The 19,486-nt window shown below is 46.7% G+C and overlaps 1 protein-coding gene across 1 annotated transcript in view; it reads left to right on the top strand.

The window, feature by feature from the left end:
- Positions 1–19,486, top strand: part of LOC115327728 (neprilysin-4-like) — a 148,116-nt gene that overhangs the window by 39,289 nt on the left and 89,341 nt on the right. Inside the window, exons 8-9 of the mRNA XM_040217273.1 lie at positions 4,352–4,482; positions 14,860–15,085. Coding sequence (XP_040073207.1) covers positions 4,352–4,482; positions 14,860–15,085 — 357 coding nt within the window. The remainder of the gene's footprint in view (positions 1–4,351; positions 4,483–14,859; positions 15,086–19,486) is intronic.

The following is a 19,486-nucleotide window of genomic DNA, read 5'->3' on the forward strand; positions in this document are numbered from 1 at the left end:
CGCTGAAAGCGTCTATATATTAACTCTGCGTATTTATAAAAAAAAAAGTTCGCCTCAAGTAGATTCTTTGTATACCTAAGCATACATCAAATATACTTCTATTTTACTTCGGATTTTAGTTTATATGGTGCACACATCGGCACTTTCTGGCAAATAAGGTGTTCATATAAGCAAAATACAAGTATATATTATTCATTTCTAGTTTGTTATTTGCTCAGTTCTTAGTTTGCTATATTGTGTGTTGTTTATTTAGTTTACTATATTATGTGTTATATTTCGCGAACTGTTCAATAAAAGTAAAACATTTGCGTACACTAAGGTAAACCTTCTTAACAGGGAATATCGCACAAACGACGCTAGTTTCGACAATGTAGCACATATACATGAGAGAGCTTTAGTAGATCGTGTTCCCGTGCCACAATATTTGTAATGGGAGCTCGCGCTGCCGATTCGATGCATGCTCTGAAGCGCGCGCAGGCAGCGCTAACGTGCCTTTGAAAACGATCTACTAAAACTCCCTATAATCGCCGTGTACAAAATAATAAGCTGCTCTGTGCAGCATATCTGTGTAGTTGCTATACGGCGCAAACAGGGGTTATCAGCACTTCCTTGTGAATATTATATTTTGTGTGATCGTTTTCGTTTTTAGAGGCTTCGTGCCTGATAATATAATTGGAGGCCGAGAGCACGACAAGTCGTCCTCTGTTGCCTTTTTTCTAGACAGCCACCATAGCCTAAATTAGAAAATCGACGTATTATCTAAGGTAAGTTCTGGAACTTGGCAATGTGAAGCTGCCAAAATACCACAAAGTGGGAATCAGAAAGGGTGCCGACGGGGCCCCACGTCGGTTTTGCAACTCCAGCCCAAGTGGCGTCCACTAGGGCAGCACATTTGGGCTCCCTCGGAGGACCCACATGAGGCCTATATGGGGTAGCTCACATTCGCTTCCTTTGTGGGGCCCTCCTTGGATTTACTTGGGCACCCCACAAGGGCCCCCATCGCGGGGCCAAAGGGAACGTAGATGGGAGCCCACATTTCCCCCCTCCCCCTTTGTGGGGTTCACACTGGGCCTACGTTGGCAGCCCAACATGTGGTACCGCCCGGAAACCTAATTTTGACCGGCTAATTTCCTCATTTCCTATGATGTGGGGTATTGCAGTGCATCTCAAATTCAACATTCCTTACGTTTTTCATTGCCATATTGAAAGTAATATGATTTTGATAGATCAATAAAACGATTTGAGCAAGACCATACAAATTGGGCATTTTAATTTTACGAAATGGATCAAAACCTCTGCACGCTTCTTCATAAAATCCTGTTTAACAGGCAGAAAAATGCATAGCAAGATAGAGCCATCTAGAGACACATGACACTCGGCCGAGCGTGTTTGGAATTCACCTTCAAATTAAGTGCTCTCTGTAAAACGTTACGCTCCATGTAATACAACCTCAACTTACACGATGTGTAGTAAGTTAGTAATATTTTGCAAGCCTAACAATTTTCGTCTCATGCTTCTATTTGGAGTCCTGGATTATTTAATATTATATTAAACTGATACCTAATGCTGAATTTCCAGAACGTGTAGTACATATTCTTAATATCATCGGAAAGTGCCAGTGTTATAGTTGCACATTTAGTCCAAGTTGGGCATGCTCACGCTTTTTCCCCTTGGTGCCCTCATCTTCCTAAAATTGGTTTCTGCAGAGCCGAGGGGGGACGCACGGGGGTTCTACATTGGTAGCTCAACTCGGGCATGTCCACGCTTCGCCGAAGTGAAAACTTCATATCGCATTTGGCCCCGGTAGAGGTGAGGTGGGTCCACTGGAGGTTTTACATGGGCAACCCAAGTCGGGCATGCCAGCACTTCACTGCTGTTGAGCCCACATCATCGCAACTTGGTTCCGGCATGGCCAAGGTGGTAGCCAGGAGGGTCTTACATGGTCAACCCAAGTTGGGCATGCCCGCGCTTTGCTGCCGTGGAACCCCCTTTTTTCGCAAACTTCGTCCACCAGAACCGACATGAAACCCATAAGGGGTTTTACATGGGCAGCCCAAGTTGGGCACGCCCAAACTTTGCCGGCGTGGAGCCTACATCATCGCATTCGGCCCCCCCCTAAGCCGAGGTGGGTCCCACGCGGGTTATACGTGGGCAACCCAAGTCAGGCATGCCGACGCTTCGCCGTCGAGGGCTCTAATCACCGCAGCTTGGCTCCCGCACGGCCGATGTGGGACCAACGGGGTTTTTACATGTGTAGCCCAACTCCCTCGTGCGCACGTTTTGCCCGTACCTTTGCTAACTCTGCCTCCGCATTGGCGAGGTGTATTGCACTTGCATCCAAAGTTGGGCATGCCCATATTTTGGCCCCCTGAAGCACATATTTGCGCTAACTCTGCCCCCGCATACATGAAGTGGGAACGACGGCGCTGGGCGTGCCCTCGCGTAGCGGAGATCACCAGCGTATCGCACGGGCACCCCATATTGGGTATGCCCACTCTGCGGCCACGTGGGACCAGCGTGGGTTTCGTACGACCTGCCCGAGCGTTCATTGCCCATGTGGGCCCCACCTCTTGTGCTACCTGAGTCACACACCAGATGAAGCTCAGAAGTCACTTCCAGTGGAGTGGAAGTACTTATATATTTCAAGAGTCTTTAAATGATAATAAAACCGTTGGAAAAAAATTAGAAATCAATTTCCTATCTTGCCAAACTTAAGCATACTAAATTGCGTGGATGCATTAAAAATATTACTTATGGTGACATCCTTTCTCTCTTATATGGCATTAAAAATATAGTTTCAAATAGTTCCAGTATTCTAAATAAGACGATCTATGTGTCGATTTCAGCAAAACTTCAAACGGAAATGTCCTTCAAACCATCCTGAAAGATGGCACGGGTTTATATTGAAGCATTTCAGCTAACAAAATATTTGGTCTCATAGGAACTTCGGAAAACTTGCAAAGCTTTTGAAAGTTGCCATGATTTGAAAGTAATGGGATGAGTGATTTGCCCAAAAAAAGCTTTTTTGATCAAAGGTAGTAAATGCGTCTGCAACCTCGAGCCCACACGAAATATATCTAATCAACCCACTCGAAACTGCCCACAATCGCGTTTCTCGGTTCATTCATTTTTTATGTTCATTTAATATCAGCATATCAGCTGAATCACGGCTCCCGCCTATTTCCAGTCGTCACCGTATCACCAGTGTCTCCTTAATACGCGTTTGTTCATTCTTCGCTTTGTGAACCGCCTTATCCTTTACACACCTCCCTCCCGCACGCATATCGCAGCGCACCGGTCATTCACACCAAATTCCCGCCCATGCACCCACTCTGTCGCATTTCGTGCTTCATTTTTCTCCCGAGCAGCTCTGAGCTGGAACTGCATTTCTTACGCTGTTGCAATGGATGCCCATCCACATTCATGAAAAATGTAACAGGACATGTCTGGCTTTAAAATTGTTTGTCATCCATGTATACTCCATTTATGTACCCACTCCTTATGTAAACCTCTTCGGGAGTCATTAAAGGAGCGGTGCAACGATCTTCAATAATAATGTTTTTCACTTTACACGAGCTTACTGGCACTCGTCGGACTCAGGGATACTCACACGCAACGCCACTGGCCAAGAAACTCCTTTGTTGCGGTGTAATTTCAAGGACAAAAGCGCTCATTTTCAATCAATCTCTCCTTTGCAAAATCTGATGACGTAAAGTGGGGACCGCAGTACACCCATATGACGATATTTGAATGCGGTTCATAGGTTGGACCCGAGCATTGCGTGGGCACTCGATTTGGGCTCGTGATAATTACTATAGTTCAAGAAGCATTCGGGTAGTGGCCCGTGTCCAATCGCTGCAACGACGACAATAGCCGAGCCATAACCATGTCTGGAACTCAGCGCGTGTCCTGTGCTTTGCCAACCCCAGCACGTGGCTATAATCAACACTGGCGGCATATTATCGGCTCCAGATTGCGTGGCCGCTTGTTCTGGCTGCGAGTTGAGGGGGTGAACGCTGCTCGTTTTTCTTTAATTTTTTTCTGGGACTTCTAATGCGCGGGGTTAAAAACGAACGCTTGTTTCATAGGTAATTAACGTCAGGGATCCGTTCTAAGCGGTATTTGCGCAAAGTACAAAAATTGTTGCATCGCCCCTTTAATGGTACTAACATGACATTAAATGAAAAGGACACAGACTAGCATAAGCTGCGAACTGTTATAATTTTTATTTATATATATATATATATATATTGTGATATAATTTCGATCCTTGTGGACATCTAGATATTACTCTGCAGAAATGGAATCCTCACTGTATGTTGCTGTAATATTTTCCCTTGTGACATTACAGATTGAATGGCTGAAACTATTAAATCACGAGTTTGCACTGGCCAATGTGACACTCAATGAGAGCGAACGTGTGATTGTATTGGAGCCTGATTATGTTAAAGATATTGAGAAAATTCTGGAAGGAGAAAGTATGTGAGTCACTGCATACGATTACATTATTCTCCAATTTTGATATTACAAACCTACGTGCAAAGCAATTTGTCTTCAGGTTCCCCCTCGGTTTATAAATATTGTAAGGTGTGCAGCATTTCAAACTATCAGACAGCTTTACCTTGGAGGCCTTACAGTGCATGGAATGCAGTGCTTAATGTGGCACCGCTTAAATTTCTTTAGACGATGTTACACCGTGATGTAAAAAAGTCAAGACAAAAACAAGACGTTCTTCCATCTCGTACGTTTAGCGATACTCTGAGTTTTCAGACGCCAGTGTTTACAACCCCTGCATCTCATAATTTAACGCATGGCATGCGTACATTTGATAGCTCTTCCTAGACGGGCTCGCCGTTTCTGCTTCGGGGCGAGCGAGCGTGCTGCGTGACAGAATTTGCAATCCGAATTCGTCTATGTGACAGAGGTATGTAATCGCTGTCACGTAAGTTATATGTTTCGCTAAACTTGGCGGAGAAGCAGAATTGGTGTAGAGGTCACATTACATCAGGACACGTCATGTCAATATCCCTGCTAAATTTAGCGGGGAAACTGAACTGCTGTGTAATTCATGTGTCATTATGTTTCCCGCTAAATTTAAAAGAGAAAATAAAATGGCATTTAGGTCATGGAATTTCAGATCACGTGACGTCAATTTCATCGATAAATTGATAGTGCGAAACTGAATCGGAGTTTAGGTCACGTGATGTCTATTGATGTCCAGTGAGCTGATGTCACGCGATATGTACACCAATTAAGTTTTCCCGTGAATATCGGCGGAAACCTCCTGTCACCGACCTCTGGCGTCAAGTGACCTATACACCAGATCAGTTATCCCTCTGATTTTTGCGAGAAAATTTACTTCACGTACCCTGACGTCACATGACATATACACCAATTCTGTTTCCCTGCCAAGTTTAGAGGGAAACTTAATCGCACGTGACCTGACGTCAAGAGACCTATACCCCAAATATGTATTGCCACTACATTCAGCGAAAAAAATGGCGTCACGTGACCTGAGAGTCTAATCTACACGGTGGGACTAACCGGGGCTGGGTGCCCGGGAGATCGCCGCCCGGTATGATTGGTGAGCGCTGCGCCGCTGGGGTCGCGTGGCCTATACCCCAAATAACCTTCCCCGCTTAATTTGGCGCAAACACTCATGTCACGTGATCTAAACACCTTCCGTTTCCCCACGAAATTTAGGGTAATATTGACGACACATTACCTGACGAACCGTGGCCAATGCGTTTATTCAAATTTCCCTCTATATATAGCAGGAAAATTAAAGGGACGTGACATACACCTCAATTTAGTTTCCCACTAAATTGAGCGCGGAAATTGCCGCCACTTGACCCATGTACCAATTTTCATCTCTGTGTAGCGGGAAAATTGATAAATATAAAGGCTCTTCACTCCCCGAAGTTTAGTGGCTGCTAAATTATTTTAACGCTCGCACCATAAACACTGCATTTCATGCATTATAGGAATTTGAAGATAAAGGTCGCTGCCAAATTTTTTCAGAAGAGCGGTTGTAAAGGTGCTTCTCACGAAGCGTCAAAAGTTCGAACTACGGGTTGGTCCCGATTCCGAAAGGGCAGTTGCGCTTCCTCACCAATCTTGTCAGCGACTCAGAGAAGTCGTGGAGGAGCAGAAGAGGAAGCGCAACTCCAGGTCCGGACGGGAATCGCAGTTCAGGCTTTCGCAGCTTGGTGTCGTCCTTGTTTGAAAGCAGGTTAAGTGTGCTATGAAAGAAACTTTGAGGAGAACTGCTCGGAAAACCTGATGTTTGAGTTGATAATCATATGGTGCCAACAAAGAGTCAGCAGACCCTATCAGTGGTACACATATCGTCAGCGAAGGCAGTGGCATAAAAACAAGAGACGCCGACCATGCTCATGTGCATGAAACTAAACGGACAAAAACATAACGTCGCTGAGAAAAAAGCACGTCGTACATACAAAAAAAAACAAAAAAAACAACGCCCTTACAAAGAGAAACAAAAGTGAGTACAAAACCCGAAAAAAATCTTAAGTGCGAACGAGTTAACAAAGATGCACCGTATATTACTACTGGATGCTCCTCGCAGGATAGAGTTGCGGGCGGCCATACTTCAAAACAATATAGCTGTTAATTTCAGATTCACACCCCACACTAGCAGTACAGGTTGAGGGTGTATTTTTACGAATGACAATTGATGAGGCGACGAATGATTGAAGGAGATCGAACGCTGGGGCGAACCAAACTCCAGCTAGCCACGCGGAGCCGCTTATGTAGAATTGTGGGCTAGTTGAACCATTTTCGTAGAAGGTTCAATTCATAGAGCATTGGGTCCTCGAACATGCAACAGGGTTAACGAATTTACCACAACGCGACATATTACAGAAATAAAAAGCTGAATCCGCTCTCAGGCATCGAACTTTGGCCCATGTCATGCAAGATAGCTATACGGCCACGGGCGCGCTTGGCCGGAGAAGCTCGTGACATCACGACGTGCACGGAAGCAATGCAGAGCAAAACAAACAAAAGAATGGGAAAATACGCAGGCTGGTAAATCCTAGTTCTATTGAGCGTTGCACGGGTAACAGCTTACAGATTTTTCGAGCGTACGGCTTGCGCCGCACGACGTGGACGACTTCAGGTCGTGGTTGTGGCGTGATAATGTACCTCGGACTGGCATTACCCCGTAGTTCAGATCTCCCAGTGGACGAACTACCTTGTAAGGTCCGAAGTACCGTTTCAGGATATTCCCGCTTAAGCACCGGGGACGAATGCCTGTCCACACTCACACCCTGTCTCCGGGTTGTAAGTGAACGTCCCGACGACGAAGGTTTTACCGGCGAGCGTCGACGCGTTGCTTGCCTTTCTACCGGAGTCTGGCGAGCTGTCGGACTTCCTCGGCCCGTTGAATGACGATCTGGGAGTCGCCGCTGTCGTTGTCATCAGGTTCGTGGGGCAGCATTGCATCCAGCATCGTAGTTACTTTGCGGCCATTGAGCAGCTGGAATGGTGTGACTCCTGTGGCCTCTTGCACCACCGTTTTGTAGGCAAATGCGAAGTTGGGTAATAGCTCGTCCCACGTCTTGTGCTGTACGTCGACATACTTGGAGATTCTCTCGGCGACGGTTTTGTTCGTCCATTCTGATAGTCTATTTGTCTACGGATGGTACGGAGTGGTCTGACGGTGGCTGGTGCTACTGAGACGAAGAATCTCTTGCGTCAGCTGGGCCATGAGCGATGATTTACGATCTGTAATTAGGACTTCGGGGGCGCCGTGCCGGAGGACGATGGACTCCATGAAAAACTTGGTGACTTCAACAGCGGTACCTGATGGAAGGGCTTTCACCTCGGCCTACCGTGTGAGATAGAATGTCGCGACGATTATTCATCCGCTTCCTTGCGTCGATTGTGGGAAAGGTCCAAGTAAATCTATTACGATTTGCTGAAATTGGGCAGATAAGATGGTGGCGCAATTAGTCGGTGACTTCCGTTCGTTGACACCCGTGGCAAGATCGGGTGTAGTGATACACTGTCTTCGCGGGCTTGGGCCCGTAGTACTTCTCACGTATCTTGGCAAGAGTCCTGCTTCGAGAAGAGATATCATTTCTCGAAGACTGGAGGGGATCACCAACAGCCACGCCGTGTTGTTTTCGCTGAAGCTCTCCTTGTACGGCACAGCTTGTCGGATAAAGAAGATCGACAGTGTTCGTAAGAAAACGCGGAGGACTTGTAGAGCACCTTCAAGGTGGTCCATGAGTCGTCGCAATTCAAACCCACATACTTGGAGTGCTGCCATGTCGTTGACATGTAAAGCGCAGACAAAACACTCGTCGTCATCGCCTTTAGTGCAGGCACGACCGGCCTCGACGGAGGCCCCTCAACAAACAATCGGCGTGACTGTGCTTCCGGTCGGAATCGTACACCACGGTATTAGCAGACTCTTGCAGTCATAGCCTCCACCGTGCGAGGCGTCCTGAGAGGTCGTTCAGATTCGCAAGCCAACAGAGCCGAGTGGTGGTCCGTAACCACTCGGAACATGCTTCCGTTCAAGTACTGGCCAAACTTGGTGATGGCCCAGGCGACGGCGAGGACTTCTTTCTTCATCGTAGAGTAAATACTTTCCGCCTTGGACGGTGTCCGGCATGCATAGGCGATTATCCAATCTGTTTCATCCTGTATTTGAACCAGCACTGCGCCAACCCCCTCTTACTTTTTTAAATGTATTTTAGATAGGTGCAACGCCAGTGCCGTTATAGCAGGTCAAAATGGTCAAGGACGGGAGGCGTTTGAAATCTTCGTTTAAGCTCGTCAAACACCGTTCATGCTCTTCTGTGAACCGAAACTTTACGGCGTATCTTGTAAAATATGTCAGCGGCGCAGAAAGCTTCGCAAAATCTCATACGAATCGCCTGTTGGAGGCATAGAGGCCCGAAAATCCTCTTATGGCCTTTTTGTTCGACGGCGGGGAAAATGCGGCTACGGCGCGCGTATTCCCGGCGTCAGGACGAACACCCTCGGTGCTCATGACCTGACCTAGGAACTTGAGTTCACCATAATCGAGCCGACGTTTCTTCCGCGTGATATTTAGTCCATCGGCCTTGATGGCTTAACGTACGGCACGGAGTCGCAGTAAGTGCTCGTCGAAGTTGCTGGCGAACACCAGAACGTCGCTGAGATACACGAGACACTCTGTTATTTTAAGCCTGTTAGCATGGTGTCCAGGACACGCTGGTAAGTCGCTGGTGCCATGCATAGTCCGAAGGGCATCACTTTCAATTCGTACAGTCCGTCGGGTGTGACGAAGACAATATTTTCCCGGTCCCGTTCGTCGATTTCGTTCTGTCAGAAGCCGCTCTTCGCGTCCATCGGCGAAAAGTATCGGAAGTGCCCCAGACGGTTAGAGTATCGTCGATGTGGGGGAGCAGATAGACGTCCTTTGTCACAGTGTTCAGTCGATGGTAGTCCACACAAAACCTCATTGTTCCGTCCTTCTCTTTTACGAGCACGACTGGTGAAGCCAATTGAAATTGACTGCCGGATGGCTAAATGATATCATCGTCGAACGTCCCCTGAACGTGTTCTTTGACGACTTCCCTCTCTTTCAAAGAAACACGGTACGGTGACTGGTGGACTGGGTGCAAGTCGCCGTCGGTAACAATGGGATGCTTCGAAAGTGGTGTTTGGTGAACTTCCGACAACGTGGCAAATCAGTCACTGTGTTCATCGAGAAGATCAACCAGTTGCCGGCTTTTTGGAGCTAGGAGCTCGGGGTCGGTGTTGAGCTGTAGCGGCGACGTGATCTTGCGCTGTGGCGACGAGGTTTCCTCAAAGATTGCGGTGACCACGGCTGGCGCTTAAAGATTCTCGGCGTTGCCCATGGTGGTACCCTTTGCTACGTGCAACGACTGCTCTCAGAGCTCTTCGTAGTACGTCCTTCCAGGAGATCCGTTACGCCTCGTGTCACGCCGATTCCTTTTACAAAGAACAGTTGAACGCTGCCTTCCAGAAGAGCTTCACCGCACAAGGCTGCGTCGGTTGTGATGGGAAGAAAGAACTCGACGGCGCCGGCAGGTTCACATGATCGGTCGTTACTCGGTTCGCGACTGACGTTCTGTTCGGCTCCACCGGCGACATGACAGACTTTCGCAGCGTCAATTGGTTTGCCCCGAGGTCGACAACGGCGCCATACTCGCTGATAAAGTTCATTTCGAGGGTATCGACCAACGCAAAGACGTGCACAAGGACGAACATCACAGTGCACATCTCATCGTGGATCTCGATGAGAGCAGTGCATCTCCTGACTGGTATAATGAGGTGCCCTCCGGCGGTTCGTATTTGAGGTCCATCACACGGCGTCGTCTCTTTCCGAAGACTGTGAGAGAGTCTCCAACTCAAAACTGAGTAGTCTGCTCCGGTGTCTCGAGTGTCTATGCGTCGTGGCCGTCAGGAACAACGTTTTGGCAATCGGGCACCGTTGCACAAGCGTCGTTGCGTTGCGTGGCGTCGGGAGAGTGAGATCGCTCCAGCGTTCTGTGGGGCTCTTTACTTCGGTCGTCTTCGGGAACGCCACCTCCAGGCGTTGCCGCACTTAGTTTTCCCGGCGACGCAGTGGAGACAGGCTTTCTCGACAGGGTTGTGGCGCTGGAGACGGTGGAACGTCGTGGCGATGGTGAGCGGGATTCTCGGCAGGGAGACGGCGCGGAGGATGGCGAGCGTCGGAGGTACTCCCCGATGTCGCGAGGCTGTTCGCCGTACTTCGGGCGTGGGTCGTTCGGGTGTAACACACGCAGCCCAAATCGGCGGTAGGGGCATGTTCGTAAACGTGGTCCGCTTCACCACAGTAACAACAGATTTGTCGTCGATCTGCAGTTCTCCATACGTCGGTTTTGCTTGGCGCAAAATGGTCTCGGCGGTCGTATTTACTTCGTTCGTTGCGACATTCGTGAGTCCCGTCGCGGTGGTCGTCGGACCATTGCGTCGTAGGTCAGCGTCGACTCTTCGGGTGCGGCCGCGGCTTCAGGGGCGTCTGGCAGGAACGCTTTCTGGAGATCTTCACGAAAACACTCGGCAATGGAGATTGAGGCCGTTCGCTCAGCAGTCGGCATAAGCTTCTTAAGCTCGTAACGAACGACGTCGTGGATGAGCTCGCGAATGCCCGCAATGCTGTGGCAATGATCGCAAGGAAACTATCGAACACCACTGTCGCCGGGTTGCCTCTGGTAGTGGCTGACTCTGGCGAGGAGAGCATGCTCAATGTTCGTGGCTTCCGTTATAAAAGCCTCGATTGTCGTACGCGGGTTTCGCACAGGGCCTACGAAGAGTTTGCTTCACCCCTCACATTCTGACCGTCAGCTTCCTTGCTTCCGGGGCGTTAGAATCCGAAAGGTTACATGAGCCGAAGAACATCTTCAACAAACCTAACGACTCTCTCGTTAGAAAATTCAACCCTCGCTTGAAGAAGCTCTTCTGCGCGTTTTCTTCGCTGTTGGTTCGTAAACCTACTTCGGAACTCAGGCTTGAGGATGTCCCAGGAGGTGATGGACGCTTCATAATTTTCAAACCAGTTCCATGCTTTGGCCTCCAAAGCGAAGTAAACGTTCTGAAGACACTGGTTCGGTTTCCATGCGTTATGGAGGGCCACTCGTCCTTACTGTTGCTCCCAGTTGCCGATGTCTTCATAGGTTTCGCCGTGGAAAGGAGCCGGTGTCCGGGGGGTGGCGGGGGGATGACGACGGGTGGGGTAGTCATCGTCGCGTTCTTTTTACTTTGCTTTTGTGGCACAGGGCCGAATTCCGGGGTTTGTCGCTTAGTACGGCGGGTTGCTCGTGCGACGGCGCCTTCCTAAAAAGTCCTCTTTCGCTGGGGAACGGGGTAGCACTGTGGGGCCCCGGACGGGTACGCGGCATGGGTACCGCCGACCGGATTGCATCACAGCGCTCCCTATCGGCGCGTCGCCTGCAGACGCCGAGATCCGGGCAGTGTGATCGCGCATATCTTCTTATCTGCTGGCCTGCTTTTTTGCTCGCTTCAAGGCGATGCGCTCCGGTTTGATTGAAACAGTGGAAGACGCCGTTCCGGCAGCCGTGATTCCACAAACTTTGCTCATCGCTCTGGACCAACGTTGCTCAATCAAGTCAGTTTGCAAACTCCACGGAGAGCGTTCTCCCTTCCAAGACAAGCGCTGACATACGTCAGTTTTCGCTGATAACCCCTATATTCAAAAGGCTGTTTGAAGCGACATGCTTCATGCCCGCTGAGGCCGTGTTTTGAATGCTGTTGCAAGACGCGCCGTAGCGAGCAAGAAGGTTGGCGCTTCGAACAGCGTTAGCCCGGCTGAGGGGTGCAGGAAGGGATCACGGCTCTCCGTGGGAGTTTGCCAACTGCGTTGATCGAGTAACGTTGCTCTGAACAGCGGTCGAGCGGCCAAGCTCGCGTGCTCTGCGTCACGGGCATTTCACTGGACTCTCTCACGCGGCACTGCGACACGCTAAAAACACTTGTTTTCTATTTTGCGTTATTTTCAACGCTTCCCATCCGCAAATGAACTGATCTCATCAGCCAGTTTCGTTACTCTGCCGCTGCCGGCATGCATCGTGTGAGCGGCAGTCTTTCGGAACGCGCGATCACCCCGCTGCAAGTCGGCACGAGAAGAGCACGAAACAGCACAAGTTGTCTCGTGCCCTGCCGCCTCCATCCTACGGACTACAGTTATTGGGCCACTAGAGGCGTGAGTGTTCAATCCCCTCCCAATAGAGGTCTCACGCCACAGAACCACAGCTGTGCTGGCCTCCATGCAAAAAGACTAGTCCCACGATCCATGAAGGCTCCGGTGGTATAACAAAACTGGCTGGTGAAGTCAAATTGTTCTATAAATTATAAAAAAAATGAAAAAAAACAAGACGATTGTTTTCAACACGTCGCCCAATCACTCGAAAGAGTCGCGTGAACTGCCCGTGCAGCAGTGCACGCGAGATCGGTCGATCAGCCGCTGTTCAGAGCGAGATTTTTGAATCACGGCTGCTGGAGCAGCATCTAACGCCGTTTCATTCGAACCGCAGCGCCTCGCGCTGAAGCGAGCAAACGAGCAAGCCAGGAGATAAGAAAGCACACGCGTGCGCACTGCGCCGGTCTCGGCAGCAGGCAGCGCGCAGTGAGGAAGCGCGGCGATGCAATTTGGTCGGCGCTCCGGTCTTATCCAAACATTTGGCCCCGACAGTACTCGCGCGGGCCTCTGGAACAAACGGCGTAGGAGGTTCGGTGCGTAGCACACTCGCTCCCCAAAATAGGAAAAGCGTTCTCGCATTTACCAGAACGTACATTTACAGGAACGTGAGATTTACAGGAATAACAAAAAAGAAGGTATCATCTACAATAAGCAACATTCCATCCAACATTATAACCAGCATGTTTGCGACGGGGTTTTTTCCTGATGACTAGAAGGTTGCGAGAATTAACCCTGCATACGAAGGGGAAGGTAGGAATCACCTAAAAAACGATCGTCTCCATATCAATGGTGTCCATCTTCTCAAAAACTTTCGAAGGCAATTTAAACAATAAACCCGTAAAATTTTTAATAAACATAATGTCATTACCGCAGCTTAGTATGGCTTTCAAAGATGAAAATCCACCGAACTAGCACTCACAAACATCAAAGATACAATCGTGGATAATATTGGCGCGCGCGCGCAGCTGGCCAAGTATGCAGCGCGCGCGTGGCCTAATGGTTATAATAAAAAGTGAAAGCCGTTTACAACTCCCTGTAACACCGAATTAGAGCGCAGCTCTTGAGGAGGAGGAGGGAAAGGTACTGGGGGGTGAAGTGACCTAGGGGGTCACGTGACCTTGGGGGGTCACGTGACGATGCCGATGATGTCATCAGTGACGATGACGATGCGGACTCCGATGACGTGATCAGCGATGATGACGATGACGATGCGGATGTCGGTGACGTCATCAGTGACGTCACTGATGACGTCATCTGTGATGATGACGATGACGATGCGGATGCCCTCCGAAGTCACGTGACACCCCCAGGTCACGTGACCACCCCCAGGGTCACGTGACCCCCGCCGAGGTCACGTGACCTCCCCGATGACGTCATCGTCACTGATGATGTCACCGGCATCCGCATCGTCATCGTCATCATCACTGATGACGTCATCAGTGACGTCACTGATGACCTCACCGGCATCCGCATCGTCATCGTCATCATCATTGATGACGTCATCAGTGACGTCACTGATGACGTCGCCGGCATCCGCATCGTCATCGTCATCATCACTGATGACGTCATCAGTGACGTCATCAGTGACGATGACGTCATCGGGGAAGTCACGTGACCTCGGCGGGGGTCACGTGACCCTGGGGTGGTCACGTGACTTCAGGGGGGTCACGTGACTTTGGGTGTCAGGTCACGTGACCCTGGGGAGGGGTCACGTGACCTTGGGGTGACCTTGGGGGGTCACGTGACCCTGGGATGACCTTGGGGGGCCACGTGACCTTGGGATGACCTTGGTTACGCCGACGGCGACGGCGACGCCAACGGCGACGCCGACGCCGCTCAAGCCGGGAACGGGCCCCTAAGAGCTGCGCTCTAAGACGTGCGTCGGCTCCAAGTCATCGAACCTGGGACCATTAGTGTTGGAATCAAACACGTAAAACATGGGCGCGCTTGCTAGGAGTTTCGAGTGGCAATATTTTGGGTGTATATATGGTATTGTCCTACAATCCCTGCTTATTTGGACAAGCGCCGGTCAGGAAAAATATTAGGCATAGAGGTGAACACTTACGCTGGATTAATGTGGCGACATAATCACAAACGTCATTCTAACATATACGTGATCGGGTGAATTTTTTCCGCAGATCTACGCTGTACAATTTTGTGCACTGGACTACGATTCGAGCTAATGGTGCTGTGGCATCTAAAAAGCTTGACAAGCTCTTCTTTGACTTTAATAAAGAGGCATTCGGCGTAAAAGAAGACAAACCATTGTGGCAGAAGTGCCTCACCAGTATATCAGACTTAATGACACACGCAATAGGTCGTCTTTATGTGGACAAAATGTTTAAACCCAAAGCCAAGAAAACTGTAAGCAAAACTTTTCAAGCTCCCGATAAATGCGTTTCGTTAACTAAACCTTCGAAATACTATAATTAGCTATATGTTTAAACAAAATTTATCTGCCCTGAGAATGCCTGCCCTTTTTAAATGTATATAAAGGATTTGTCTGATACTTTGTTTTTGAGTGTATCCCGGATTTCAATCATAATAATTACGAATATCCATCCTTAATTTTAACGATAAATAGAACGATTCTAATATATGTATTTAAGGCGCACGTTATCTATTTAATATTATTCGTAAAAAGCCAGAATAGACGAAACCAAATTTTGAACCTAAATGTTATCAGTGCTATCCAACATAATATATAAGAAAGTGGTAGTGCCATTCAAGCAAATGCTAAGAACGAGAACCGTAATCGTTTACTTGGCTGGAATATTTCCACTAAATTATAGTTCATAATTGATTCAGCCTGCAGACGAACATGCGCATTCTTATGAGGCTAAAAATTTGTTCTACAGAAAGCACGGCGACGTGTGATCTAACATTAGGCAGTATGTTCTAAGCTAAAGGTATGGGTAATTGCTGAGAACTGCCGGTCATGTAATCATACAGCGGACATGCCAGTTATTTCACTGTAGTTGACTTCTTTGCAATTTCTAGGACTAGTGTAATTCAAAAGTGTATAAAATAGAGCTAGTCGGACGACCTGTATTATTATCTCACTGAAAATGAACTTATTCTGTGGTAAAAGATACGAAACTCAGTTGAAGCAAAATGACACGGGAAAGAGACTGTCTGAACGTCTGCTACTGCAAAGCTGTGACCGCACATTGGAACTAGAAACTTCAGTTATTGAACAATAACGCCCGAACTATAAGAACTGCACACTATCAAAGCAAACTCCGAACTACCCCACACTGAACATGTTAACTCTAAGTTTTCAGGTGTTAAAGGATTAATATATCGTCATAAATCTGTGCTCCCAGCCTCTGTCAAAGTATTAATTTAAAATTCGATCTTTTATTCGTTCTTAACATACTGCCATCTGGTTTGGGGCACTGCTACTGCCACAAACTTAAAAAAAAAAAAAAAAACTATATACATTACAGAAAACTTCTGAAGAATTATTTTCAGGTTTTCTCTAAAATTCTCTTACTGAACAACTATTTGAACGCTTTCAAGTGCTTGATATTAAAACATTATACAATTACAAGCTTGGACACAGAAGGAAATCAAGTTTATTGACTGAATTAGCCCCCTTAGAGTGTTCTATGCCTGCTTACTGCACTCGTTTGTCGAATGCTGGAAAGTTCCTAGATCTAAAACTAACTATATGGCTATCAAATGCTCAAGTTTACGCTTCCTAAGTTTTCGAATTATGTAGACAAGAAAAAAACTATCGAAACAATTTCATTTTCTGAATTACGTCCTATGTTTTTATTTGTTCAACGATAGTGTGTGTGTGTGTGTTTGCTGTTTGTGCTTTTTGCTGATTTTTATAATAGGACTGCATAATTAATTGTTTTCCTTTTGTACCTTTTTAAATACTTCTTTGTGTCTGATAAGGGGGCAGAGGGCTCGTCAAGCCGTCTATGAACAGCTTTCTTCCTCGGCCTCCTTCATCTATAATGTATCATTGATAAAAATGTATTATTATTATTATAAAAAAGGTATGCAAAATTTTACCACAGTCTTGTGAAATTTTCAACATGATCAACATGATCAACATCCACAAACTCGCATTTACACTCGCTGCTTTATGTCTATCATCTGGCTCAATCGCTTCAAATTTTAGTTATTATCATAAATATATTTATATTGTAATCATTACAATCCCTCAGAGCGTTCCCGCTTACCTGCATTTGTAGTGATGACCGGGAAATGCAATATTTTAAAAGAAAAGAAAGCATTTCACAACATGGTTTTCCCAGTGCTATAGCTGTAGAGACCAATCTGGTATCATTCCTTAGTGCCACCGATTATCAGTGAGCGCGGACAGAAAAATGCCGTGTACTTTTATTTTAGAAGTGTTTTGACTGGGTTGATCATTCAATGGTTTTACATAAATTAAGGTCATATGGAGTGGATAAAAAATTTTCTATTTACTTGTAAGTTATTTTTCAGAAATAGACAATTTGTTTAATTGTTTTGATACCATTCTATTCCTTATCTATCATACTCGAATGTGCCGCAAGGCTTCATATGCTATAGCCAATTATTTTAAATGTATTCATAAAGGATCTGAGCTTCTGTTTCCGCCATTCAAATATTTTTTACAATATTTTGATGGCATCATTTTGTTTCGGAAGGTTTCATATAGTCACGACTGTGTAATACTAATGAATATTGTTAATGTGGTGCATCATTGGTGCGACCGCAATATAGCTCTAAATCCTAATAAAACAGTAGGTTTGTCCCCTCTACGTAGGGCTGAGTGCCAGAAAGGTTTAGGAGTATATGTTAAATAAACGTTGTCTTTCAATTAAGATCTTTCGAATATTACAAATCTTGCGTTTCCAGCGTTAAGCATTATTTCTAGTATTTCGCAAGCACTTTTATTGTGAATTTGTACAATCAAATGCGTACGAAACTTGAGCGGAATTTGGCCGTTTGGAATTGCAATGGTTCTAGTAACCAACCAATGATATAAAAGTGAAGTTGTTTTATTTCTTATTGTTTACTCCACCACTTTGGTCGGACTGTTCATTTCAATTATGCGAGTTTTGGAGACGATACGGTTGTCTGGCACTAAACACGAGAAAACTAGAGTGATCTCATTTTTTGCATTAATGTTTGCACAGTTTAGTAGACTATCCGAGCCTGGCGTCGAATATCGACCTCTATATACCGAGGGTAATATTACGAGTGACTCCCACTTTCTCAGTTTGAAAGATAAATCTATCCAGACCGATGAACCTATTACAACATTTTTATAACACGTTCTGTACAATCAGCATCGGCAACTTCAACTCCTCTATGCAAATGTTCAAGCGCCCTTTTACTAATATTTAACTATTTCCTGCGAGTCTTAAACATGTTATTTGTAAACTTCTCAAAATATGCCGCGAATGTTGTTTGCCACTTTCGTACTTGTATTTATCGCTCGTTATTTAGCGTTTTTGAAATTTTTTTGTTAAATACACATTTCGCCAGTTTCGTTACCCATACAAATAGTGTAGGCATTATTGGCACCCAAAATGTGGTTTTCAATCATTATTCAGGCATTATCGGTCCTTAGCACAGAAAATAAAGAGTTGAATGAATGAACGAATAGATTCAGTATATCAAGCTAGACTAAGGGCACCTCTTCGCCACAAATGTACAAAATATCTTGCTAAGACATGAAGCGCTGAATTCCATTCAAACTAACATTAGTTCATACGTCCACTCTGCGGTCAAGTATGTTAGAGCAGCGCCCAGCAGCAAAGACCTTATGACCCGAACGTTCTTGTTGCAGAACCCGACTAGCTTTCTCCCCGTCTTGCCGGTTTCGATGTGAATGTGCATCATTCCGGTGTGGGGTAGATACACCACGACTGCGTGATTCACGTTAAAGACCCCAGCTGTTACAGTACAGTGGCTATGTTGTTCCTCCACAAAGCCGAATCTGCTTCGGCTTATTCTAAGCCGAGACTGAGCTCTCGCAGTATAAATATTTCAAACGTAAATTAAGTTTTAGTTTTTGTTCAAAATGTATAACCTGTAACCGCACGGACAGGTAAGCATTGATTGCCAAACATTGAAATGGCCTATACCCTTCATCGTACAACTAGCTTTCAATAGACGTGTTATGCCTACTGTTCGCGGAGCATAGCCATGCTCACTCTTTTAACAATCACAATTGCCAAAATAGTCGTCTAAACAAGTATATGATATCGAAGTACTACAGATATTTTTGTTTGTTTTGTGGGCACATCGGTAGTTTAGCCCCACTCTCAGCACAATTAGGAAACTTCGCACAAAGTGCGAAATAAAAACAAATTTTTGTGTAAATATCGTAAAAATGTTAGGTGCTGGAGAAGATCACCCATCTGCGTCAAGTTTTTATTTCAAACTCGATTTGCCCCGTTCCGCCCATTGAAAAGCAAAGCGTAAGAGGCCAAGTATGCAGCTGTTCTCGTCATTTCATCGTCTCCTTCCGCATGATAAAGTCCGTCTGCTATTATCAGCAAAACCTTTTGTTTATGATGGAACGCGAAAACGCAGTGTCTGAAGTCAGCAGCAGGCAACGCCATAGATTCTTCAGAAAGTCGTCCGCTTATGTGAATTCCGCAACGCTAGCCGAAGTCGGAAGCGCCGTTGTGTATGTCGACAGAGAGCGGAAACTGGTCGCTTGGCGAACCCTTGGCGGGTATCAAGAGGCTCGCCGCAAGCAGGGGTTTGAGATTATATTAAAGTTTTTGCCGAGCGAAGCGGAGCGTTGCG

Source organism: Ixodes scapularis, unplaced genomic scaffold, assembly GCF_016920785.2.
Source record: "Ixodes scapularis isolate PalLabHiFi unplaced genomic scaffold, ASM1692078v2 ptg001946l_1___fragment_3__unscaffolded, whole genome shotgun sequence".
NCBI lineage: Eukaryota > Metazoa > Arthropoda > Arachnida > Ixodida > Ixodidae > Ixodes > Ixodes scapularis.